General features: G+C 57.7%; 10 protein-coding genes across 10 annotated transcripts; 7 read left to right on the top strand and 3 right to left on the bottom strand.

The window, feature by feature from the left end:
• Nucleotides 1-209: 209 nt before the first annotated feature.
• Nucleotides 210-2,918, top strand: C7974DRAFT_318444 (ankyrin repeat-containing domain protein; the record flags this gene model as incomplete). Its single annotated transcript, XM_046138654.1, has 2 exons — nucleotides 210-905; nucleotides 1,065-2,918. 2 exons carry the CDS (start codon nucleotides 210-212, stop codon nucleotides 2,916-2,918), a joined length of 2,550 nt encoding a protein of 849 aa, XP_045993246.1.
• Nucleotides 2,919-4,538: 1,620 nt separating this feature from the next.
• Nucleotides 4,539-6,041, bottom strand: C7974DRAFT_365757 (uncharacterized protein). The gene is made up of 3 exons (XM_046139839.1): nucleotides 5,967-6,041; nucleotides 5,682-5,914; nucleotides 4,539-5,628 (listed from the first exon to the last, which is right to left on the bottom strand). Exons 1-3 carry the CDS (start codon nucleotides 5,988-5,990, stop codon nucleotides 4,737-4,739), a joined length of 1,149 nt encoding a protein of 382 aa, XP_045993245.1. The 5' UTR covers nucleotides 5,991-6,041; the 3' UTR covers nucleotides 4,539-4,736.
• A 130-nt stretch (nucleotides 6,042-6,171) lies between these two features.
• On the top strand, nucleotides 6,172-6,668 carry C7974DRAFT_44924 (uncharacterized protein). The gene is made up of 3 exons (XM_046145701.1): nucleotides 6,172-6,255; nucleotides 6,306-6,482; nucleotides 6,530-6,668. The coding sequence occupies exons 1-3, from the start codon at nucleotides 6,198-6,200 to the stop codon at nucleotides 6,631-6,633; spliced, it is 339 nt and encodes a 112-aa protein (XP_045993244.1). The 5' UTR covers nucleotides 6,172-6,197; the 3' UTR covers nucleotides 6,634-6,668.
• C7974DRAFT_44946 (uncharacterized protein) lies at nucleotides 6,602-8,135 on the bottom strand. The gene is made up of 2 exons (XM_046145707.1): nucleotides 7,746-8,135; nucleotides 6,602-7,696 (listed from the first exon to the last, which is right to left on the bottom strand). Exons 1-2 carry the CDS (start codon nucleotides 7,869-7,871, stop codon nucleotides 6,704-6,706), a joined length of 1,119 nt encoding a protein of 372 aa, XP_045993243.1. The 5' UTR covers nucleotides 7,872-8,135; the 3' UTR covers nucleotides 6,602-6,703.
• A 104-nt stretch (nucleotides 8,136-8,239) lies between these two features.
• On the top strand, nucleotides 8,240-9,723 carry C7974DRAFT_44935 (S-adenosyl-L-methionine-dependent methyltransferase). The gene is made up of 3 exons (XM_046145703.1): nucleotides 8,240-8,563; nucleotides 8,612-8,968; nucleotides 9,015-9,723. The coding sequence occupies exons 1-3, from the start codon at nucleotides 8,360-8,362 to the stop codon at nucleotides 9,591-9,593; spliced, it is 1,140 nt and encodes a 379-aa protein (XP_045993242.1). The 5' UTR covers nucleotides 8,240-8,359; the 3' UTR covers nucleotides 9,594-9,723.
• On the top strand, nucleotides 9,699-11,631 carry C7974DRAFT_442152 (thiamine diphosphate-binding protein; the record flags this gene model as incomplete). The annotated part of the gene is made up of 5 exons (XM_046145395.1): nucleotides 9,699-10,430; nucleotides 10,598-10,721; nucleotides 10,770-11,056; nucleotides 11,104-11,167; nucleotides 11,221-11,631. Exons 1-5 carry the CDS (start codon nucleotides 10,195-10,197, stop codon nucleotides 11,629-11,631), a joined length of 1,122 nt encoding a protein of 373 aa, XP_045993241.1. The 5' UTR covers nucleotides 9,699-10,194.
• Nucleotides 11,632-15,568: 3,937 nt separating this feature from the next.
• On the top strand, nucleotides 15,569-17,497 carry C7974DRAFT_44882 (uncharacterized protein). Its single transcript, XM_046145681.1, has 3 exons — nucleotides 15,569-15,670; nucleotides 15,723-16,968; nucleotides 17,030-17,497. Exons 2-3 carry the CDS (start codon nucleotides 15,772-15,774, stop codon nucleotides 17,132-17,134), a joined length of 1,302 nt encoding a protein of 433 aa, XP_045993240.1. The 5' UTR covers nucleotides 15,569-15,670; nucleotides 15,723-15,771; the 3' UTR covers nucleotides 17,135-17,497.
• An 827-nt stretch (nucleotides 17,498-18,324) lies between these two features.
• On the top strand, nucleotides 18,325-20,129 carry C7974DRAFT_44707 (L-galactose dehydrogenase (L-GalDH)). Its single transcript, XM_046145621.1, has 2 exons — nucleotides 18,325-18,384; nucleotides 18,447-20,129. The coding sequence occupies exon 2, from the start codon at nucleotides 18,573-18,575 to the stop codon at nucleotides 19,935-19,937; it is 1,365 nt and encodes a 454-aa protein (XP_045993239.1). The 5' UTR covers nucleotides 18,325-18,384; nucleotides 18,447-18,572; the 3' UTR covers nucleotides 19,938-20,129.
• Nucleotides 20,130-20,870: 741 nt separating this feature from the next.
• C7974DRAFT_44657 (uncharacterized protein) lies at nucleotides 20,871-22,130 on the top strand. Its single transcript, XM_046145603.1, has one exon. It carries the CDS (start codon nucleotides 21,179-21,181, stop codon nucleotides 21,992-21,994), a length of 816 nt encoding a protein of 271 aa, XP_045993238.1. The 5' UTR covers nucleotides 20,871-21,178; the 3' UTR covers nucleotides 21,995-22,130.
• On the bottom strand, nucleotides 22,111-23,622 carry C7974DRAFT_436458 (betaine aldehyde dehydrogenase; the record flags this gene model as incomplete). The annotated part of the gene is made up of 1 exon (XM_046145135.1): nucleotides 22,111-23,622. The coding sequence occupies one exon, from the start codon at nucleotides 23,620-23,622 to the stop codon at nucleotides 22,111-22,113; it is 1,512 nt and encodes a 503-aa protein (XP_045993237.1).
• Between the last annotated feature and the right edge of the window lie 210 nt (nucleotides 23,623-23,832).

Here is a 23,832-nt window from a genome sequence, read left to right as displayed (position 1 = left end):
ACAAACGATCCGCGTCAATAAAGTTTCCGGCGCCATGTGGAAACAGTAAAAGCCCATCACCCTAGTCGCGGGACGAGCTTGTTTAGCAACAAAGGGCAGAGGGTGCAGAGAGGTTGAGGGACAGCCGTAAACAAAAGCTGTCCACTGCAGCCAAAATTCGATCATCTTTCCTTCGCTTTTGCCTTCTGTTCCTCTTTGTTTAACAGATCATGGCGCCTGCACGGAAAGACTCGACCATTGCACTCTGCAAGAAGGTCAACACGCAGGGCAACACTGTTTCCATCCGCATGCTCGAGTATCTCAGCTCGTCAAAGGAACCAGTCCATGGATTTCTAGCCTTAGCTAATACATTTCTCGATCTCGTGCGTCTTGTTTGGACCATTGAGGCAGGCATTGAAGAGTCCTTCAAGACGCGCAAGACATATCCAGTCGAGATCACTTCAGAGCTGGACGCTCGTTTCCGCCACATCTACGATGAGTTTATCGTTCTGAGCCAGATGGTCTCGAAGTTCATCGACAACGACAATGGCAAGGGCGGCTTGGGCAAACGCATGCGCATGATGTTTGCCGACTCCGAGGTCGACAAGGTGCGCATGGCGCTTCTGAAGAGCATCGAGTCTTTGAAGATGAGCTCTGCGATATTCCGGTGGACCCTAGGCGACGACCACGCCGAGGAGACAGTGGCGATTGGATATGCGGGGCTGATTGCTGCTCTCGAGCGCAACAACCCTTCCAAGCCACCTTCGGCACCACCTCAACGCGGGCTTCCACAGCCGCCGGCACAGGCGCAGCAGCCGGCGAAGAGCGAGCACACCCGGCCAGAGCCCCTCCTTCCACCTCCCAACCTCACGAGCAGAGCTTCACATCCCGATATTCCGTCAAACGGGAACACCAACGGTCACTCGGTTCATGACTACAACCGCTCATCTCATGACCAGAATCACTCGGCTCACGACCACCACTCGGCTCACGACCACCACTCGGCTCACGACCAACATCACTTGGCTCGCGACCATATGCACTCGTCTCGCGACCACCCCACTCTGAGTGATATCAATTTACAGCACGAAGAGCTTCGGATGTCTCCAGATGCTCCTTTTGCACACAACGAGTGGAGAGCGTCAAGCATACAATCTGGTGGCTCGGTTCAAAATGCCATGCATTCGAGCTCTGACAGGTCCTCCGAAGGACACGCCCACAAACATTACGACGAACCCAACTACTCACGCATGCCGATGAGGGAACACAACAGCCACCTTAATACCCCCGAGCAGCGTTTCCAATACAGCGGCAACATGGCGCACAGGCAGATGGAATCTCCCATAATACGGAGCAGCACGATGCACCATCCAGAACATCGATCACTCGGTGGTAAGGAAGGGGTCATTGTGGCTGTCAGACAAGGACAGTACAGAGTGGTTGAGCAGCTGCTCGCTGGCGGTGTCAAGATGGATAGAATCGAGTTCGCTAGCTTGCTACACACGTCTATCGACAACAAGGACGCCGCTACTACCTCCATCCTTCTACGGTTCGGCGCGGACGCTGATGCCCCTGACACAGATGGCACTTCTCCACTGTGTGCTGCCACCAAAGCCGCGTCTGTAGACTGTGCTCGCATCCTCCTCAAACACGGCGCCGATGCAAACTTCAAGGACAACGAAGGCACTACGGCGCTCTTCAAGGCTATCCAGGCTGGCTCCGTTGATATCATGACAGTACTCTTGGACAACGGAGCAAACCCCAACTTGCCGTGCCCCAAGCATCCTCTCTGGCCGTCTTGCTACCACCCTGAGGCGCTCGGGCTCATGCTCTCGCGTGGTGCTGACCACAAGCGGACTCCGGGTATCATGGAGCTGGCCGCAAGTCTCAAGAAGCTGAAGTCTGTGAAGATCCTCATCGAAGCTGGTGTTTCTCCCAATGTCCGCAAAGATGGTGCATATACGCCCCTTGCGTCCGCTATCCGCGACAACAGCGCTGACATTGTCACCTATCTGCTCGACAACGGCGCAGACCCCAATCTCAAAGCAGTTGAGTTCCCTACCTTCAAGTGCATCACTCACAAGCGCACACAATACCTGCCACAACTCGCTGCCGCAGGCGCAGACCTCCACACCCCAAAGGGCATAATTGAGACCGCCGTCTCCCACAAGGACAAGGACGCCATCATCTACCTCCTCGACCAAGGCGTGAACCCGAACGACCGCTGCCCCGACGGCGGCAACACTGCCCTCACAACCGCCATTCGCGACAACAACCTCGAACTCGTCGACCTGCTGCTCAATCACGGCGCCAACCCCGCCGTCCGCGGCCAAGACTGGCCCCTCTGCATGGCCGTCCGCAACCCCGCGATCCTGGAGCGCCTCCTGGCCTTCCCGGGCCTCAACCCGCGCGCCTTCCGCGGCGTCCTCGAAATGGCCGTGCACGCCGGCCACCTCGAGAGCGTGAAGCTGCTGCTCAAAGCCGGCGTCAGCGTCGAAGACAAGAACTGCGGCGTGTTCTCGCCCCTGACGACCGCCATCCGCGAGGGCCACAAGGCCATCGTGCGCTACCTGCTCGACGAGGCGTATGCGGACCCCAATGCGCCGGGCGAGCATCTGCCGCTCGTCAAGGCGCTGCGCAGCTACGACGGCTCGGATGTAGAGGTCATCCAGATGCTGCTGAGCCGCGGCGCGGACATCAACCGCATGCACCGCGGGTGGAACGCGGTGCTGCAGGCGGTCGAGAACAGCGACGTGGAGATCCTGGGGCTGCTGGTGAGTCTCGGCGGGCCGGTGGATTTGCAGGCCGTGGACGAGACGGGGCGGCCTGTTATTGATATCGTGGGGGACCGCGACTGGGAGGAGGGGCTGGCGCTGCTGTTTCCCAAGTCGTCGTCGCCGCCAAAGACCAAGTCGCCTTCGCCCAGGGGGCAGCCGTGAGTTTCTTCCTGGGTGTGAGCGCGCTGAGCTGACGATGCTAGAACGCCTGTTTTGAAAATGTTTCCTTCCTAATTGCGCGGTGAGACGCGTTTGATACCAGTCTGCATGGACGCAGAGCTCGAAGCCATGCCTTTTCCTTTGTCCAGCCCGCTCTACTACTCAATATTAGTACCGACGGACGTGAATGTATTTACTCTCAGCGTTCCGACTTCCTCGCATCACACATCCTCCCCACGTGGAGCTCTCATATCTACAGCATATTCACTCCTGTACCCCTCTCTCACCGGCAAACCGCTGTCCTACATAAATTCGTCTGTACATAGACTTCGAGATACCTGCGCTTACCGCACCAATAATGAATTCCCACACCCCCAGTACTCCCTCAGTGTCTGTCCGCCCTCCCCTCGCACTCGCCCTCGCTCTCGCTCTCTCGCCTTCCCAGCCCCACCCCACAAACCCAGATATACCAGCGTCCCGAGGCTGGCAAGTCAGTCCCCTACGACCGCGCAACCCAGTCCCCTTACAACCGCACAGCCCAGTCCCCTTACGACCCCCCACCCCACCGGCGCGCAGGGTCCCGTGTCGTGTCCTGCGCTCCACTCGCGCGTGTCATGGGCCCTGCGCGTTTGTACAGGGATCCGTGGTGTGCGGGTGTGCAGGCGCGTGAGGCGGCGCTTGAGGCGGCGGTTGAGGCAATGCTGGGGCGATGCTTGAGGCGATGTTGGGACGGTGAGGTAATGGACGTTGTGACGGTAAGGTAATGGAGACTGGGACGCAGTGACGTGATGATACTGGGACGCAAGGAAGTGCGATCCAAGCAGCGTGGTGCCCGGTTCAGGCTTGGAAGGGCGAGGGGTCGTGGGTTCAGGGTTCAGGCTTGTGGTGAGGCGCTGGGAGGAGGGGGGGGGGGGGGGGGGGGGGGGTGCTGCGAGTCTGGGTTAGGTGGGAGATGGGGAGGCGGTGCAAGGGCGTTGGGTATCTCGTGTAGGGGGGTTGTGCATGTAGTATTCGTGAGAGGGAAGGAGAGGGGGGGGGGATATGAGGGGATGTGCGAGTTGCAGTGTTTCCTTCCACCTCTTTTGTCATCTCTACAGCGCTGATATTGAGCTGAACTTACAGCGGCTTCTCAAGCGCGACTAGCTGCTGTCTACCGACGTGCTTCTGGCTCACTCGGAACGAAACGAAACGAGCAGGCCTTGAGGTGCTTCACCGTATTATAATAGTAGGCTGTGTCCAGAAGTCGAAGCTTCGAGGTTGCGTCCAAACGCCGAAATCAGGAGTCGTGTCTAACCGCCGAGACAATCGAGACAGTCGGAACAGCACACTGTCCATCGCCCATCGCGCGCCGCCGTCCACGACTCCAACGCTTTAGGCAGCTCCCGCCGCACAGCCGTCACGATCGTCGTCGGGAGTTGTTTGTGTATGCTGCAAGGCGGGGGGATATGTGTGCCGTGTTCGGCGGGTGTGCTTATCCCTGTACCTATGCTTAGAACCACGGGATGGAGGGGGGTGTAGAACGTGGCAGTGAAAGCACTCAAGACACAAAAACAGGTGCCGTAAGCTCCCAACAACCTCCAGCCTCGACGCCGATGCGGCACCCCCGCCCTGAATCGAGAGACGTGCGCAGAAATGCCTGATCCATTGCCCTAACCTACTTTAATATACTGTACAGAAACTACCCAATGCCGCTAAACGCACGCACGCAAGCGCGACGAATCCCAAGTCTTTTTTTTTCTCAAATGCCGTAGAACCCCAAACCTAAAAGCTCAAAGCTCAATCGTCGAACCGCGAACCGTGAACCGCGAATCGCGAGACGACTCACTTCCGGCCCTTGGCCTTGGTCCGGCTGCGCGTCGCTTTACTCGGGGTGTCCTCCTCCTCTACGACTTTCTCGACCTGCTTCACCACCACCTCCTCGTCGTCTTCTCCGTCCTCGCTGCCCCCCTTCACGCCTCCCGGCTCCTCTCGCTCCTTTCGCTCCTTTCGCTCCTTTCGCACCTCTCGCTCCTCCGCTCGCTCCGCTCGCACCCCCAAACTCCTCACCAACTCCTCCACCTCATCACCCCTCTTCTCCACTCCATTCCACGCCCGACATGCCCCGCACCGCCAACGCCCAACATCCGCCGCGCTCCGCGCACCCGGCGGCGCCTGCCCATTCACTAGCCGACACTGGGTGCAGATCAAGGCCAGCCGGTTCTTGGCCTGCGTTTCGTCTTCGCCCAAAAGCGCGTCCAGGATGCGGTCGTACCAGTGCGGGGTTGTGAAGGAGGGTGTGGCGGGGGGGTAGGGTTTCGGCGCCGCGGGGAAGGCGTTGGGCGCGAATTCCTCGGTCGGGGCGGCGGAGATGGCGGGCGAGGGCGGGCTGTGGGGCGGCGCGGGGGAGAGGCGCTGCGGGGTGGGCGGGTGGTTTTGGGGGTTGGGCGAGCGCTGGATGTTGGCGGTGGGCGGGGGCGCGATGCCGGTGCGCGGGCTGTGGGGCTGGGGATTCGGGGAGGCGGCGGGTTTCTGGGGGGTGGGCGACGGCGCGGGATCTTGTTTGGGCGAGGCGCCGTATTTCTCGAGTAGCTGCTGGGTGGAGTTGTACTTTGTGGCTTCCTTGAGGCGGGCGATGGTGGCGTCGCGCTCCTTGTTCAGCTTGGCGACGTAGGCGTCCGTGTTGGCGATGCGGTAGTCGAAGTAGCCGGTGAGGGCGTAGCGGACGACGTAGATGCTGCAGCGGGTTAGCAGCGGCTGGGGGCGCAGGGGGGGGCCACGTAGACGTACACCACGGGGCTGCCTGCGAGGACCGACACCTCGTTGACTCCCCAGTTCTGGCGGCCGGTGACGAGGAACAGCAGTGCGGCGACCACAATGTACGCGAAGCCGGCGTACAGCGTCAGCATGACGCGCACGCGCCGCGAGGTCTGGCGGCGCTTGTCGTTGCGCGCGGAAGCTCTGTTGATTTTCGCCGTGAGCGCTGAGAGCGCGCGCTCGAAGGAGGCAGCATCGTCGCCCGCCTGCGGCCGTTAGCATACGAACAAATTACCGCGTTTTTACAGCTGCACGCACCCTCCAGGGCCACAGGGACACCATGATCGCGGCGGTGAAGTAACAGAGTCGGCAGCCCGGCGGCGGGGCGTGGTGTGGTAGTGGCCAGCTCACATGCGCGCAGCTCTCCACGCGACGTCAGAGCAGCTAGCCCGAGCGATCGGCCGCAGATCCCTGCAGCTTAGTCACCACTGGACTTTCTCCGACTTTACCGCCCGTCGCCGTCGCCGTCGACTTCGATTGCAACACACAATGTCGGCCCAACTCGTATACCGCAGCCTGTGGCGATCAACGCGCGTCGCGTTCGAAGGTACGTCATTCTACTCGCCGGCGTCAACACACCCACTCACCCGGTCCCAGGCGATGCGAACATGCTGTCTGCGGCGCGCGCCGAGGTGCGCAAGGCATTCGAGAGCAACCGCCATCTGAAGGCCGGCGGCGAGGACACCCAGGCGAAGCTCGCCCACGGATCTGAAGTTGCCGCGTTTCTGAGGGAGAACGTGGTGCAGGGCGAGGCTCAGGAGGGCGACAACTACAGTATGTGGAATTGAACATGATTGATGGCGGCTGCTAATGCGTGGTAGAACTGCGGATACACAAGGACACCGAGCGCGGGAACAACGAGGATATCAAGAAGAATATGGGCAAGACTACATTGGGGAGCGGCAAAAAGTGCTGCTCGTCTTAAACTGCTTTCAAGCTGCCAAATGTGATACCCATGCGCCTGCAACGCCGACCCAATGCTACGTTCATGTACACTAGTTTCCTGCCAGACTGGGGTAGCTCGCCTCTTCGTCGCCTGAGGGCGGAGGGGCCAGCGCCAGACTATCCAAGTCAGTCGGCTTCGCCGCCTCAATTACGGCCTGTGGTCGCCGCGCTGGGCCCGCGGCCTGTCTTCCTTCCTTTGCGTACTGCATCCTGATGTTCTGGTCCAGACTGTCCAGCTGCTTCGGCTTGCCCCAGGTGACGCGCATCGGACACCCTCTGATGACCACCTTGCCCTTCAGCGCTTCCGCAGCCGTCTCTGCGTCCGCCCTCTTCACGTAGTTGACATATGCGCAGTGAGCTCGGTGTGAGCAAACCAGCGATCGCAGCTGACCGTACTGGACAAAGTGGGTGCGGATCTCGTGCTCGGGGAGGTCATCCTCGACGCCAGTGACGAACAGCGACGCGACGTTCGGATCTGACGGCGGAAGCCAGTCTTGCGGGTTGGGCGGCGCTGACGGACCCCCGGCGCGTCCACCTCTGGCAGCTCTCATGCCGCCTCGCGCACTGCTAGCGCCGCCTCGCGCGTCCCGCGTCCTGATCGGGCCGCCTGTGTGTCCGTATGCAGAGCCGTCGCCAGTGCCAGGTGCCGGCAGAGCCTTCTGACCGCTCCCCTCAGCCTCTGCTTCCAGGCGTCGCTGCTTCTTGTAGTACGGCTCGCTCTGCGCCAAGCGCTTCAGCAGGTCGCGCGCCTTCTCGTCCGTCTTCTCGTATGCTTCCATAACTCCTCTGCCTTCCTCAATCTCCCGCTCGTGCTCCTGCGCATAGTATTGACGATTGATGTCGCTCTTTGGCCCGGGCGCAACCATCTTCAGCGCCGCGTCACGGACAACAAGCGGCAGTCCAAACGACAGATCCAGCATGCAGCACTGGCAGCAGTTCTTCAGGCGCGCGCATGTCAGGCAGATGTTTGTGCGCTTCTGTCGGGCTGTGCGGTCGGCTTTCCAGCGGAATATGGTGAATGGTCGTGTGCAGATCTTGCATTCCTATGCCATGTAAGCGACTGTTTGCTGCAATACTGCAAAAAGAACTTACTGCGCCGTGGTCTTCCTTCAGCATCTGCACGTACGGGTTGTCGGGGAGACATTTTTCGCAGACAGACGGGAAGTCGGTCGTCTCCCAGCCGCTGCGGTTCAGGTCGGACTTGATCTGGGGAGGCATCCCGGCGGTACGATGCGATTACGGGTGGGTGTATGGACGTATGGCCGGCCTTGGAGTGCGTAGGTGGGTCGTGCGCCTGTGCGGCGATGTGCCGTCCTGTGGCGAGGCTGGTTGCGCGGGGTGTGGTGTTGTGCAAGCGGACGTCAAAGTCGAGGCCAAGCAGGAACTATCGTCGGTGCGGCAGGCGAATCGGCAGTGTTGCAGTACGCGCAAAGTGGGGCGCAGCCGTGGTGAAAGTGTTTCCGAGGATGCTGGAATGACGGCGGAGCGCTCGTGGAAATCTAAGAGTGGCACTGCTAGCGCGCCGTACACAAATGGTTGTGATTGGCCGTCCCGTCAGGGGCAGACAGAATAGTTAGAATCTCCTCTACCGCTCTTTCGCATAAGAAACACTGGTGTCCCGCTCTTTGGCTCTCCACCTGTCAATTGCACTGCTTCAACACAGTCCCTTCGTTTCTATACCTAATAGTTACTCTTCAACCGCCATCATGTCTCCCGCTGCTCTCGAACAGGAGGACCACACCCGTGATGCCGCCTTCAACAAGGCCATGCACGGCACGTCTGCAAAGGCGCGAGGTGGCATGAGCGCCATGCTGCAGAAGGACAAGGCCGCGCAGCAGGCTGCCGTGGACGAGTACTTCAAGCACTGGGACAACAAGGCCGCTGCCGACGAGACCGAGGAGACACGAAAGGTACGCGATGCATTGCAGAGTGGCGGTGACGGCAACTGACTGGCACAGGAACGCCGTGACGAATACGCCACCCTCACCAGGCACTACTACAATCTGGCAACCGACCTGTACGAGTACGGCTGGGGCCAGTCGTTCCACTTTGCCCGCTATGCGTACGGCGAGTCCTTCTACAAGGCCATTGCCCGCCACGAGCACTACCTGGCCCACAAGATGAGCCTGAAGGACAACATGCGCGTGCTGGACGTTGGCTGCGGTGTCGGCGGCCCTGCCCGTGAGATTGTCAAGTTCGCTGGTGTCAACGTCGTTGGCCTCAACAACAACGACTACCAGATCGAGCGCGCCACAGCCTACGCCGAGAAGGAGGGTCTGTCCGACAAGCTCAAGTTCACCAAGGGTGACTTTATGGTGCGTGATGCCGCCACGTTTCGAGGACCTTACTAACAAGTCCCAGCAAATGTCGTTCCCCGACAACTCCTTCGACGCTGTCTACGCCATTGAGGCGACAGTCCACGCCCCCTCGCTCGAGGGCATCTACAGCGAGATCTTCCGCGTGCTCAAGCCCGGCGGTGTGTTCGGTGTCTACGAGTGGCTCATGACCGACAAGTACGACAACGAGAACCCCCACCACCGTGAGATCCGTCTCGGCATCGAGATCGGCGACGGTATCTCCAACATGGAGAAGATCGAGGTTGCCCTCGCCGCCATGAAGACAGCTGGCTTCGTCATGGAGCACCACGAGGATCTGGCTGACCGCGACGACCCCTACCCGTGGTACTGGCCGCTGTCTGGCCAGCTGAAGTACATCAGCACCATTGGCGACATCCCCACCATCCTCCGCATGACCAAGGTCGGCCGTGGTATCATCCACAAGTTCGTCGGCTGCCTCGAGACAATCGGTCTGGCACCCAGGGGTACGCAGAAGACGGCCGACAGCCTGGCCCTTGCTGCCGACTGCCTGGTCGCTGGTGGCAAGGAGAAGCTGTTCACGCCCATGTACCTGATGGTCGGCCGCAAGCCCGCCGATGCCTAGGTGCTTCACGTGCATTCTTGCCGCGCTGTTCTTTTCTAGACGGTTTGCATCGGGGCCTCGTCCGCCCCGGTTTCGCTTCTCCGAGCATCGTCTCGCTCTTGTACCGCACGCGTCGCAAAAGGCGCATTATATATGCATGTAATATCTATAGAGACTAGGGGGTAATGAGAACGTGATTTATGGCCAACACCGACGTCAAGTGTTTGTTGAGGACTGTATGCGTGAGATGCGCCAGGGTCTGGCGCTAGTAAGCTCGACAGCACCAAACCCGTGGCACGAGAGATGCGATTGCAGACGGCTCAGCAGATAGCAGCCGTGCACGAGGCGCGCATCCAGCTCGCACGGGTGGCGCAGGCAATTGGTGCAAATACTGGCATGGGCGGCCGGGTGAAATCGTAGCCAAGCGCATCGGACCCGCTCGTGTTGGGCGACGGGTAGTGTTGGCGCTCGGTCGGAGGTGTGGCACGTCCTCGCCGAAAAACAGTTGAGAATTCGAGCTCTCTCCTCCACGGCATCAGCTTCCCAGCCCGGCCCACCAACTCCGGCCATCACACATCCGGCACCGCACTCTTCCTCTCTGCCCCCGAGAGCTCACACTGCAATGGTCGCCTCCAGGATCACCCGCCCGGCCGCCCGCCTGCTCGCCGCGTCGCGACCCGCGCTGCGACCGGCGTTCCGCGCTGCTGCCATCAGCCCGGCGATTGCGCGCCGCGGCTATGCGTCAGGCCAGAAGGAGATGACTGTGCGCGAGGCGCTGAACGAGGCCATGGCCGAGGAGATGGAGCGCAATGACAAGGTCTTCGTGCTGGGAGAGGAGGTTGCGCAGTACAACGGAGCGTACGTGCCCCCAGGCCGCCCATGGCCGCCCCGAAGCTTGCCCCGGGGCCCCGCTGCGCTGCGATGGATGCAGCGGGACAGCAGCGACGCCGGGCTCACCGCGCGGGGCAGCTCGGGCAATGGCTGTGGCTGCGGGCCCTCAGCTATCAGACGCTGACGCGCTGCAGGTACAAGGTCACCAAGGGCCTGCTCGACCGCTTCGGCGAGAAGAGGGTCATCGACTCGCCCATCACCGAGTCTGGCTTCGCCGGCCTGACCGTCGGTGCTGCGCTCGCCGGCCTGCACCCCATTGTGAGTAGCCGCGCCGCTGCTGCCGCCGCCGCCCGCTGACCCCGCCAGTGCGAGTTCATGACCTTCAACTTCGCCATGCAGGCCATTGACCAGATCATCAACTCGGCCGCAAAGACACACTACATGTCCGGCGGCATCCAGCCCTGCAACATCACCTTCCGCGGCCCCAACGGCTTCGCCGCCGGCGTCGGCGCCCAGCACTCCCAGGACTACTCTGCCTGGTACGGCAGCATCCCCGGCCTCAAGGTCGTCGCCCCCTACAGCGCCGAGGACGCAAAGGGCCTGCTCAAGGCCGCCATCCGCGACCCCAACCCCGTCGTTGTCCTCGAGAACGAGTGCGTAGCCACACTACAACCTTGCAGATCGCAGCTAACCCCCTCAGGCTTCTCTACGGCCTCTCCTTCCCCATGAGCGAAGAAGCCCAGAAAGACGACTTCGTCATCCCCGTACGCCGCCTCCCCCACCCCCCTCCTCCCCACCCACACTGACCCCATCCCAGTTCGGCAAAGCCAAGATCGAGCGCCCCGGCAAAGACCTCACCATCGTAACCCTCTCGCGCTGCGTCGGCCAATCGCTCGTCGCGGCCGAGCAGCTGCAGCAAAAATACGGCATCGAGGCCGAAGTCATCAACCTGCGCTCCATCAAGCCGCTGGACATCGAGGCCATCGTCAAGAGCGTCAAGAAGACCGGCCACATGCTGTGCGTCGAGTCCGGGTTCCCCAGCTTCGGCGTCGCGTCGGAGATCATGGCGCTGACCTGCGAGTACGCGTTCGACTACCTCGAGGCGCCGCCCGCGCGTGTCACCGGTGCTGAGGTCCCGACCCCGTATGCCCAGGGCCTCGAGGAGATGAGCTTCCCCCAGGAGAAGACGATTGTGGATTACGCTGCGAAGCTGCTGCGCGTTGCATAAGCGTGCAGCGGCGCGGGGGAGGGGTGTAGAGCGTGTGGCAGCGTGGAGGCGTGGAACGGGACGGCGTGGTTCGGGGGAAGTGCAGGCGACGACTGCAGGGCGGCGTGTACGAACAGCCACGCCCGTGCGGAAGGGGCAGCGCGGCACGGCGACGGCGACACGGCGAGGCGAGGCAGTGCGCTAGCTACTCCGGCTGTCTGCGCGGCATTCCAATGCATGTACAACTATCTATTTGCATTTTGCTCCTCACCTTGCCTCTTGAGACTCGCGTCGCACGCGCGGCTGCGTGCTTCCGCCCGCGTGCTGCGCGGTGCACGGCGCTGACATGCTGCAGGGACGCCAGCACGCGACGGGGCGTGTGCGCAGAAGCGAGAGTGCGGCTTCACGCGCGCCCGACAGATGGGGATGGAGGCTCTGCTTGTGACGCGGTGGTGGTGGTGGTGGTGGGGGATGCGTAGATCCTGCCATGCCATGTACCATGTTGTATACCACGGACCATGAACCATGAACCATGCACCGCATCATCCACTATACCATGAACCATGTACTGTGTACCGAGTGTGTGGCATCTAACATCTTCCACATACTATACACCACATATACCCACGTAGCATGTAAAATGTGAAATGTACCACGTAGCATATGAAATGTTCCACGCAGCATACACCATGTAGCCACCCCTACCTATAACGCCCTGTAAGATGGCCTCTGGCGACCGCACCTGGCCCTTTGCGGATGCTGTGCATGTGGCGCGCTTCAAGATGGCATGGTTCGCAAAAGGGGATGTGCAAGAACAGCTGAGGAGTGGTGGGATGGTGGAGCATTTTGTGCGAATGGTGGGTGGTGGCAGTGGTGGCAGTGGTGGCAGTCAGTGCAATCGATGGTGGCAGTAACTGGTGGCAGTCAGTGTTGGCATGGAGTCGTGACAGTCAATTGTGGCAGAGTGGTTGAGTGGTTGAGCGAGCTCTCGAACAGCGAACAGTGGAACAGCGAGTAAACACAACACACGTGCGGCAACGGCTCTGCACGCTTGGAGGCTGCAGATTGCGTGGTTAGCTGAGCGTGTTATACACTGAGTAACAGAAGCCCGCGAGCTGTATGAGAGCGTCGCACGCAACAAGCCGTCTCGCATGCTGGCCCGCGAGTGGGCTACAGCTGGTGCTGTCACAGAGGGCCTCGAGCCTGGCGGCCGAGTCTGGTGGAACGCAGGCGCGCGAGTAAGTGTGGGCTTGTCCACAGGGGCGCAAAAAGCAAGGGGAAAGGTGCTGGGGAGTGGGAGACGAGAGCTCTAAGGTGCGGTGTCGTGTGCGTCAATTGGGTAGCCCTGGGGGCCCGTTGGTGGCCACGTGCTGGTTGCCAGTGTGTCGGATTCGGACTCGGAATTTGTGGAATATTCCAGTGTGTCTCAGACGTTTCTCTGTTGGCTGGTGAAGGCGTGCGGGTTCCTGGGTTCGGCGCGCTCAGCTTGACGTCTGCTATCGGAGCAAGGCACCTGCAGGAACAATCCAGTGTCTTGGGTATGCGGCACACGGACGGCTTGCCAAGTGTGCTTCGCTTTCGGGTTTACGCGGGAACGGCCTGCTCTCTTGCGTGCAGCAGTTCACGCAGTGTAATGGGATCGCCTTCAGGGATCGCCGCACGTGTGATGGTGGGCATCTTGAGCATTGCTCCCAGCTCAGACACGCTTACCTGGGTTCAACTTTCGTCTGTAGTACCGGTTCTGTTGTAGTTCAGGCCGTGACATTCAGAGCATTGGCTTCCATCACGTTCCGCAAGTAACGTAGGCGTGAAAGAGTCTCGGAAATTAATGCTCCACATAGAGCTGTATGTGATAGTGTGATATCGAGACCATGGCAGCAAGTAATAAACTTGGGCTCTTGATCCAGCAAGACTCCACGGCGATCGATGCCGCATCTCAAACTTGATGTCTCAGAGCGGTTAGGAGGGACGGCGCAGTTGTTGCACAAGACGGTAGGAGATTCGTAGAGCGTGTGATACGGAAATACGCAGCGTAGAGACTCAACACTAGCAACTGCATGAGGCGGTACTGGGTGGGCACACCATGGCCTGACCCCAGAGGTGATCAGGGCGAGAAAAAGCAAAGTGACACCTATCTCAATGGCAGCATGAAGTCTGGAACGATCGTGTGGCGTCGAGATGCCGCCGGACTACCACATCCGGATCTCCAGAGTTCAGTGTTATGGCGGTCTGCTGAACTGGTTGTGAGTCGCCTCGACTGACGGGGACGTTTGACGCGTAGATGGTTTTACCCGACTCTTGCATGTGCAGCGATGCTGATATTGGGGCAAGTGGAGCCGACCGAGGAGAAGTACGGCCAAGCCAACGGGACATGGTTGCTTCACCGGCCGTTGTAGCATAGCGCCTGACGAATTGCTGCATGTACGGTGACGGCACGGCTCATAGTGCTTGTTCGGTTAGCCATCTGGGGCGCATAACCCTTTGTGCGTGCAGTTCCAAAAAGAAAGGTGGGAGAACGTCGAAGCTCGCATGGGTGGGGAACATTGAAAGGTAACACAAATACAAGGTCCAGACTGGTTTTGAAGTCGCGTGGATGGGAAGGCCCGCGCCACCATTGCGCCAAGCAGCCGCGATTGTCAACATCTCATGGGCGCTCTTGCCATGCTTGCCACACATTCATTGCGCACCGCCATCGTATGATAAGGAAAGTAAGCGAGCCATGTAACGTGTCATAGTAAGTATTGTTTGGCTGCAGGTATGCATGTAGAGGCTCGCTATGCAGCCGAAGCAGTCGCAGCGCACAACTCCAGCCGACATGATGGCTTGCAGGGCCACGAGGGGCCGCAACGCCCCATCCACTGTCACAACCGAGATCCAGCTGGATAACGTTCTCCTAAGCTCCGATGCATGTCGATCGTACGGCAGGGTTCTGATACACGTTCATCGAGGGCCCCCTCACCGTTTACTGATCCTCACTCGAACAGCTTTGTCCTGACAGGCATGTAGGTTCCGTTTTCTCTGCACTGGAAGCTTGTTTTGAAATATACTGACGCTTCTTCTTCTCCAAAAACTCTCACTGTCACGTCGTTGGGAACCATCTACTTCATCCCGCCCAGTGTCAACGTCTTCTTCCTAGCACCGTGGCTGCCACGGGCAATCTGTGCAACGATGCCATGATCGTACGATGTCCCTTGCTCGTGGCATCCACGTCCATATGCAGTAGAGATATATTGTTCACTCGGATATCTGTCGGTTCCCTGATCCTCTCTAGCCTTCCTGCGGCTGAAAGTCTGACGTCTATGCAATCTTCCAGTCGCGTCACAAGAAGCACGGCGAAGCTCGGTAACTGCACCTCCTATGAAAGTAGTCCCTAATAGTCTTGAAGCAAGACTGGATTGGACAAGCTGTTCTCCTTTCGGAAGCTAGCCTTGTTGTTCCACGTGGCAAACATAGACTCCGCGTTTTGCTTCTACACGCCTTACCGACCATATCACGTAGGCTCTCCACTTGGTCATCTGGTGGTGATGTGGAATTGGCCCATCAGGCCATTGGGGGATGATTGCCACTCGATCTGACTCTCGACGCCGGCACCTGTTGCCGCACACGTACTGCCAAATACTTGCATATCCAATCACAGGAGACCAGCCATCGACATTGCACTTTTCCACGTTTTCGAAGACGTTTTGAGATGCACGCCAATGATTGTAACCAAACCAAGACCTGCGCTTGGGAAGGAAAAGGAAGTGCCGACCATATGTGGCCCTCGCTCAAGGCAAGTTTCTTAGGGTGCATCGCCTTCACAACCATGTTGTGACGCTGGCTTTCTGTCCATGCTCAGACCTTTAAATTACCGCTCATCCTCACATCACTTGCCAGGATGGTCCCGGGCAGTCCAGTCAGGCCATTTTGTCTGCAGGTCTCGTCTCTCTGCTCCGCTACATTGCATCCCACAGCAACACAGTTTTCTCAATTGACAGTAGCTCATGCTGTAGTTCGGATCTGGAACTCGACGCACGGTCAGCAACGGGCAGGTAGCTGCAGTCATCGGATGATATCCACGGTAGACTTGACCTTCCCACCACTGAGGCTGATGTGCTAACTCATTCTGGCAGCCAAACATCGGAAGCGCGTCGCATCATTGCATCTCGGATATCCTGCACGATGACTGTGCCTGCAGACCAGACGCTATTCTTCTCACTGCCATTAGAGCTACGCCAGCTGATCTACAACTCTGTGCTTGCATCACCTCAGCATGGCCCACAACTATTACGAACATGTCGGGAGATACATTCAGAGGCACAAAAGTTCCTCTTCGAGAGACCACTCAACTTTCGAAGTCAGGTGGCCCTTTTTGATTGGTTGGATCAAGTACCGCACGAATACCTATCACAAACCAAGGAACTCTCCTTGAGCATCCAGGATGTGGACCTCAGATCTCTACTAGATGCAACTGCTCTAATTAGCCATCCAGGTGATCCACCCCGGCTCTTGACGTGGGACCTTTACGAAGCAGAGCTAGACAAGCTTCACCGTGGCCTAAATCAGCTACCAAAAATCCAGAAGATCACGATCCGAGCGATTGCAGGCCGACAGTCTTTTCTTTATCGGGACTTTCTTAAGAAGTTTCTAGTACTTCTGACTTCTCTCTACCCCGACCTTTTGGAACTACGTCTGGAAGGTAACCTCCATCACCAGGATTTGTCTTTTCTGTCCAGGTTCTCAAGACTGCAAGCACTTTCATTCGATGGTTTCTGTGCCTCGTCCCCACTTGAGACGGCCAAAATTCTTTCCGGATTGGAACATCTCACGAGCCTGTCACTGGTCTCCCAGAGTGCAATGCTTGCAGCAGACTCACATACTCACAGTACGTTTACTTCAAGACGTCAGTCCCTTACTGGAGAGGTTGTCAACGCGATGAATAATCTCAAGTATTTCTCAGTTACTGAGATTAATCCCGTCGCCGCACCAACGTTATATTTCACCCCTGAGGTCCTAGCATCCTTGCAAAACCACAAGGGCTTGAAGGTAATCAAAGTATGCCTGTCACGAGCCCCCAGTCGTGAGACTATGACAGCCTTGGAAAGGTTTCTGGAGCATACCCGCATCAACGTCCTGGAACTGGACTGGCCACAACTGCATTTCCATATGCTGGAGACCTTTTCCCTGATCCCCAAAGATCTTGAGAAGCTTTGGGTACGAGTCAGAAGTGCAGCTGATGCTGTTGAGATGATCCAGTCCATCGCTAAGAGCCGAGGTGCTGGGGACCTTTGCGCCCTGGATGAGCTCGTCCTTCTGCGCTCTATGCAGACATACAATGAGCTCACATCAGTCATCAATGATGGGAAGGATCTTCGTAGTGTGAGTTCCCCATGACGGTAGTTGTTTGACTGGTTTGCATCATGTACTGACGGACTCGCAGATGCATTCTCGGTCCGGAGATACGGATGCCTCCAACATCGTTCGCGCCCAGTCGCGCTTACAAAGTTTAGGCGTACGAGTCTCCTGGTGCACAGAAGCTTCGTAATCTTGAGGCTCTTGCAGAAACCATAAGAGTTTTGAGACACCACTATGACGGATGTTAGGCATAGGGTTGTAGCTTCTTCTGGTTCATGGTCGCACAACATATAGATCACTTACATATACCCAAAAGCAACTTAATGTTTAATCTGTGCTGGCACATCACTCCAAAAGCTCAAATGTGAGCTGCTCTGCTGTTTCGACGTCTCACTTATTTGCAATGAACACCACCCAACTTACCTCACAATTGAGCCTGAATTGTGCTAGCGTTGTTTACCAAAAGTATGTATTTCTCCCTCGTATTTGGCAGCGTTACCTGCATTTTCCTCAGCAGGCCACAATTTACGTATTGCAATAGCGAACGAACAGACTACCGCTGCAAAGCGCAATCTCGAAGATAGGAAGTGACATACCTACCTACTATCTCGGTGCATTTCCCTTGCGGCCTTTACTCGACATATCAACAAATGAGACCTCGGCTTGTGGGGCGAAACTTGACCGCGCAAACTTCCTGGGCACGTTTCGTACAACCATGTCAGCACGCGCATGTCGCGCCGCGTAGATGCGCCTGCATAGGCCACTGCTGAGTCTTGAAACAAGCACGTGTGTGGGGACCTTCTAATCGTCGCTAAGCGCAGATCAACATCACCCTCGAAGCAGTTAAAAACAGCGTTCTACATGCTGCTTCCACAACAGAGGCTTGACGTTGGCTGTGATTGTGGTTAGGTAATCCATGGAAAAGTCCGGTTGGCTCCATCTCGATCTCAGATCTCGGCGGGCCGAGTTCAACACTTTGCGCGGCTTAATCAAAACTTCGTTTCCAGGTGGTTTTGGGTTGAGCGTGGATCATGGCATGGCCTGCGCAAAGCGGTCAGAGCCCGCGCGTCTTCGCGGAGTCGCAGACACTTGTGGTGTTTGAATGCGCATCTTTACAAGGTCTCTTATCACATGTGCCCCTCCGTCTCTTCCCGCAAGGGCGCTTTGTCCGTGTAAGACCGAGCTGCAGGGCAATCTGACGCCCTTGATTCGAGGCTTCCTTAGCAAATCAAATGCCCGGGGCTTGAGCAAACGCGTTCTAGACGTGAATGGCGTCATGCTGAACCATGCTAGTCCATATGTTCCTGCCATCGCGGTCGGAGGTTCTGGTGCGCCGTGGGGGCTACCAGAGCATCCAAAACGGTGGGTGGTGAGGCGTAGATTGACGCTTCTGGAAGGCTTTGGCTGGAAGGCTCACCGGCGCGCCGGAGCGTGTATCAAGTATGGTAGACCTCGCTCGTAGAGTCTTCTCTCTTCTTTTCTTTCATACCTGAATCACACAGCTATTTCAAACTTCGCCGGCGCAGAACGACCACATTTGACGCGACCCCACCACGTTTCTCAGCAAGATCGCAAGCCACGCAACTTTTTTTTGACGCGACTGTCGCGCAACAGATTGAGGCCCAAACATGGCGAGCACACCTACCGAACATCCTACCACAACGGCGACATTCCCCTCCCGCCAAAAGCCGATTCCCTACACTCACCAGAATGGGCAGCGCACCCAGCTCTCCTCCATTCTTCCACCGCTCGTTTTCGGTACCGCAACCTTCAACCACCAATACAATGACGACCCCTTCGCCATGGACACCACCGGCTTGGTGACCTCGGCCCTCACACACGGCATTCGCGCGTTCGACACATCGCCTTACTACGGTCCTTCTGAAGAGCTGCTAGGCAATGCACTGGCAACGCCGTTTGTGCGCGAGACATTCCCGCGCAACTCCTACATGATCCTGACCAAAGTGGGACGGATAGCAGGCTCCGATTTCGACTACAGCAAAGAATGGGTGCGACAAAGCGTTAGGCGGAGCTTGGAAAGGCTACACACCGACTATCTTGACCTCGTGTACTGCCACGACGTCGAGTTTGTTACACCCGCTGAAGTCCTCGAGGCCGTCAGGGAACTCCGGCGCATTCGAGACGAGGAGGGCACAATCAGGTACATCGGTATCTCCGGGTACCCGCTCGACGTCCTAGGCGACATGGCAGAGATGATCCTGCGTGAGACAGGCGAGCCACTGAACGCAGTGCAATCCTATGCCAACTTCACCCTGCAAAACCAGACCCTCGCCGGTCCGCGCGGCGTTCAGCGTCTGCGCAACGCAGGCGTCGACGTGGTTCCCAACGCATCTATCCTGGGCATGGGACTGCTGCGCCGACAAGGTGTGCCGTGCGGTGCCTTGGGTGACTGGCACCCAGCGCCGAGCGCGCTGCGCGCTGCGGTCCGCAACGCAAGCGATTTCTGCGACGCGTACGGCGAAAAGCTGGAAGTCATTGCAATTCGCTTTGCGCTGGAGACGTGGATCTCCGCCGGTGCGGCGTGCGGGTCCAAGGGCGACCCTGCGTCTGGCGTGCCCTGGAAGCACGAGTCGAACGACGACGTCGGCGGTGCGAAACTCGGTGTCTCCGTTATTGGTGTGTCGCGCGCGCCCGAGCTCGAGAAGACGATGCTGGTGTGGCGCTCGATCCTCGATGGTCTCGAGGGCGGCGAGGAGACGGCTGCGCAGGCTGGCCGCTGGTACAGGGCGTGGGAGTGGTCGAGGAACAGGCGAGATGCTGTGCGCATTCTTGCCGAGGGCATTCACGAGATTCTCGAGGATGGCTTCGATTTTGCATGGGCCAGCCCTGATGCAGACTATGTCCACACGAAGAAGCAGAAGGTTGTCGAACAGAACGACGCGCCGTGGTTGACTCCCGCGGCAAGCCCTGAGGCTAAGCCGGTCAAGGGTGGTGTCGAGGTCGCCGATGAGAAGAGCTTGCCTTTACGGTAACGCAGGGATCAGAAGTAGAAAGAGAAAGCGAAAACGCAAGCGTCTATTGGAATAACTTCATGAGTACATATAACAAAAGCCAGAATCGATATCCGGTCGTTGCTTACTGCACCCGGAATAGGAGGATTATCTTCTGTCACTTCATCTACGTACGACATCGTCCCTCGCGTCATACTGCCTACACTCTTCTTCCGTCAAACCCATTTCTTCGCTACGATGCATTGTCATAAACCTCGCTCAAATCATCGCACGAAATGCCCCGCACAAGACACTTCGTTCACAGTTTCATTTCAGCAGCGCTGTCAGAGTGCCTGACCGAGGTGTTGACCTTGTGGAAGATGGTCCCATGGGTTATGCTCACAGGCGCTTTCCTCAAATGCGTTGTCATGCGAATGACATTGACGCCAACAATTCTCTGATTGACAGCTGGTACTCATACAGCTTAGAATTCCACTGGTACGGTGCCGGCATAGTGTGACACATGATTTCGGCTTCCAAGGCAGCCCAGAAACACCACACTCGGCTTTTGGAGTGAACCGTGCGCCGTTGATAAACACCGTTGCTATCATTGTCCCGAAAGAATACACCGTATTCCCCGATCATGGTATGCTGCCGAGGCCTCATCACGTGATGTATCTGTGTTTGGTCGCCTCCAATCTCAAGGTCTCCAAAGACACACAAGATGATGACGAGCTAGTCTATCTTATCAGACCCAATATCTTAGAGTTCCAGAGAAGAAACATAGTTGATAGGATGTCAGGATCAGGCCTCCCGACGAATCCGTGACCCTAACGGGAGTCTCTGTGTGCAAGTACGGAGTACGAGCTCGCAATATATCAGCCGTTGAGGTGTAGACAGCCTCAGAAGCATTCTTGGAACTGGTTCAATGTGGAAGACCATGCGCGATAACGATTGGTAAACGTACCTTCGAGTGGTGAATTTTTACCTATGCCGGATACGGCGATTAGGTGGATATTTCTAGCAGCTTCGACCAATCGCCCAGAACATTCGACCAATTACACGATTCGCCTCGCACCTTCAGCCTTACATCATGCCTCGCATTCGAACGGCATAAGCAATCCACAGCCTCAAAAGATGCATATATATTCTCCCACCGTCGAGTCTCACGCTTATCAGTACAATCATCAAAACAATCATCAAGCGAACATATAACTCAACTCAACATAAAAAGCCACCAAGCTATCACACCTACAACGACCACGCAAACAACCACGCACCGCATGAGCCAAACCACGCACAACACAAACCATCCAACAATGGCCGACACAAACTTCACCGCACCATACGAACGTACTCCCACCCCACCACCCAAACGCAGAAAAACAGTCGGCCAGTGCCCAACCTGCGCTGCGTCTTTCTCCTCACGCCACGAACTACGCGCCCACATGGCGGATCCGGCACTCCACGCGCCCGCTGAAGACTCAGATGCTGTGTCTTTCGGGGAACTGAGTGAGGGCTGGGGGAGTGGAGATGAGTTTTCTTCCGACAGGTCATTTCACGACAAGTCATCGTATGAGCACACGACCAAGGCCTCGGGCATTGTACCCGAGCCGACGCTAGAAGGGGACGGGTTTGAGTTTGCGACTGCCGACGAGTCCACGTTCTCAAGCACTGGATTTGGGGAGCCGACACTGCACAGCGACGGCTTCGAGTTTGCGCCCGCTGAGGAGTTCGCAAACGCAGAACCACCATCGCCTGACGTCCCCGCTGAGCACGCTGAGCAGGCCAGCAGCCCCACGGTCTCCGACGATACACAGCCCACACCCATTGAAACACCACCCTCTAGACCTCACGTGCCGAAGGGCGGCGCATTGGGTGTCCTGTATTGCGGGACGTGTGACAAAGGGTTTGGAAATGAGAAGGTGTTTAGAAGGCATTTCATGTTTGGAGCCAAGCATGCGGTGGAACCGGAGGATGTAAGGGATCTGTATTGGAGGATTTGGGGGCAGTCGTGGGGGGAGGAGGTACGGGAGAAGGAAGGTCAGGTGAAGGTGGAGGAGGTAGAGGTGGTGGACGTGGATGCTATGGATATGTAAAGGGAGGAGAGTTACGAGTTACGAGTTATGATACCCATGAAGTGTTTAATACATGAAATTTACATTTACTATATCTTCGCAGTACTATAAATACTCACCAACTGTTCATATCATGTTCACAACTTCGCAAACACTGTCGGGACCACGCCTCCCATCTCAACAAGTGTGCTCTTATTCCTAACCCACGCCTCGAGCCCCTTCTTTCCATTCTCGACGCCTACACCGCTCATCTTCCACCCTCCCACGCTCATCTCCGCCGGACTCTCACCCCACGTGTTGACCCAGGTAATTCCCGCCTCCAGTTTCGCGATCACCTGATGCGCGAGGTTCAGATCCTTGGTGAACACGCCTGCGGCCAGCCCGACGTCGGTGTTGTTTGCGCGCGCCACGACTTCGTCCACAGTGTCGTATGTCAGGATCGACATGACGGGGCCGAAGATTTCCTCGCGCACGATCTTCATCGAGTCTGTGCAGTCGGTGAACACGGTGGGCTCGACCCAGTAGCCGTTCTTGAGAGCGGAGTTGGAGTGGGAAGCGAGCCAGGCGGGGGTTCCTGCACCGCCGCACAGTAGCGTTGCCTTGTCGTTCTCAATGCCATGGGTGATATACGACTTGACCTTCTCCCAGTGCGGCTTCGACACCAGCGGGCCGAAGTTGGTGGCTGGGTCGTGCAAGTCGCCCGGGCGAATGTGCTGGATCTTCTCGAGCAGCAGCTTCTCGAACGCGGGCTTCATGGCCGCGGGGATGAAGACGCGGGTGCCGTTTGTGCAGACCTGGCCGGTGGAGAAGAAGTTGGCCATCATGGCGCCGTCAACGGCCTGCTCGAGATCCGCGTCGGGCAGGATCACGCACGCGGACTTGCCGCCGAGCTCCATGGTCACGTACTTCATCTCTCCGGCAGCGCTGCCGGCGACCTTGCGACCCGTGGAGACCTGGCCTGTGAAGCTGACCTTTGCGATTTCAGGGTGCTTGGTGAGGTACGCGCCGACCTCGCCGCCGCCCTGGACGACGTTGAAGACGCCCGGGGGGACACCGGCTTCCGCATAGACGGACGCCAGAACCTGGGCGTGGAGCGGTGTGAACTCAGATGGCTTGTAGACCATGCAGTTTCCTGCCGCTAGACATGGTGCCGATTTCCACAGCGCAATCTGAATGGGGTAGTTCCACGCGCCGATGCCTGCACATACGCCGAGGGAGTTCTTGGTGGTGTATACCCATGCGTCAGGTCGCAGCTGCGTCGTCTCGCCGTTCATGCCTCCACTGCCGACCATATTGGCGAAGTACTCCAGCACGTCAGCGCCTGTGACGACGTCTACTGTTGATGTCTCAGAAAACGGTTTTCCTGTGTCGCTGGTCTCGATCCTCGCCAGCTCGTCATTCCGTGCGCGGAGGATCGCTGCAGCTCGCTGCAGGACTCGCGCACGCTCGATGGGTGGTGTGGCTGACCATGCTGGGAAAGCCTTTTGCGCCGAAGCAATTGCGGCATCGATAGCAGCGTTCGTTGTTGTATGGATCTGAGCCAGTGGCTCTGAAGTAGATGGATCGATGGTCTGGAAAGACGAGGTCGAGCTGCCAGATTGGAGTTTGCCGTCGTAGTAGGCGAAGCGTGGCGCGTATGGGAGAGACATGGTGAAGTTGCGTTTGGTAGATTGATGATCTCGTGTGTCACCAAGATAAACGAGCAAGTACAATCTTTACTACAAAGTCAATTGATCTAGGAGACTATCAGTACTAGAGGGTTGCTGCCGATATCTTCGCAGACTTCGTGCGGGATACTCACTCAAAGAAAGCTCGATAATGGCTGAGCGGAGTTTATGCAGACGGTGCGATTGAGTGGC

The sequence above is a fragment of the Boeremia exigua genome (genome assembly GCF_020726555.1).
Source record: "Boeremia exigua strain MPI-SDFR-AT-0100 chromosome Unknown C7974scaffold_11, whole genome shotgun sequence".
Taxonomy (NCBI): domain Eukaryota; kingdom Fungi; phylum Ascomycota; class Dothideomycetes; order Pleosporales; family Didymellaceae; genus Boeremia; species Boeremia exigua.
This window is presented reverse-complemented; position numbering and strand designations above follow the sequence as displayed.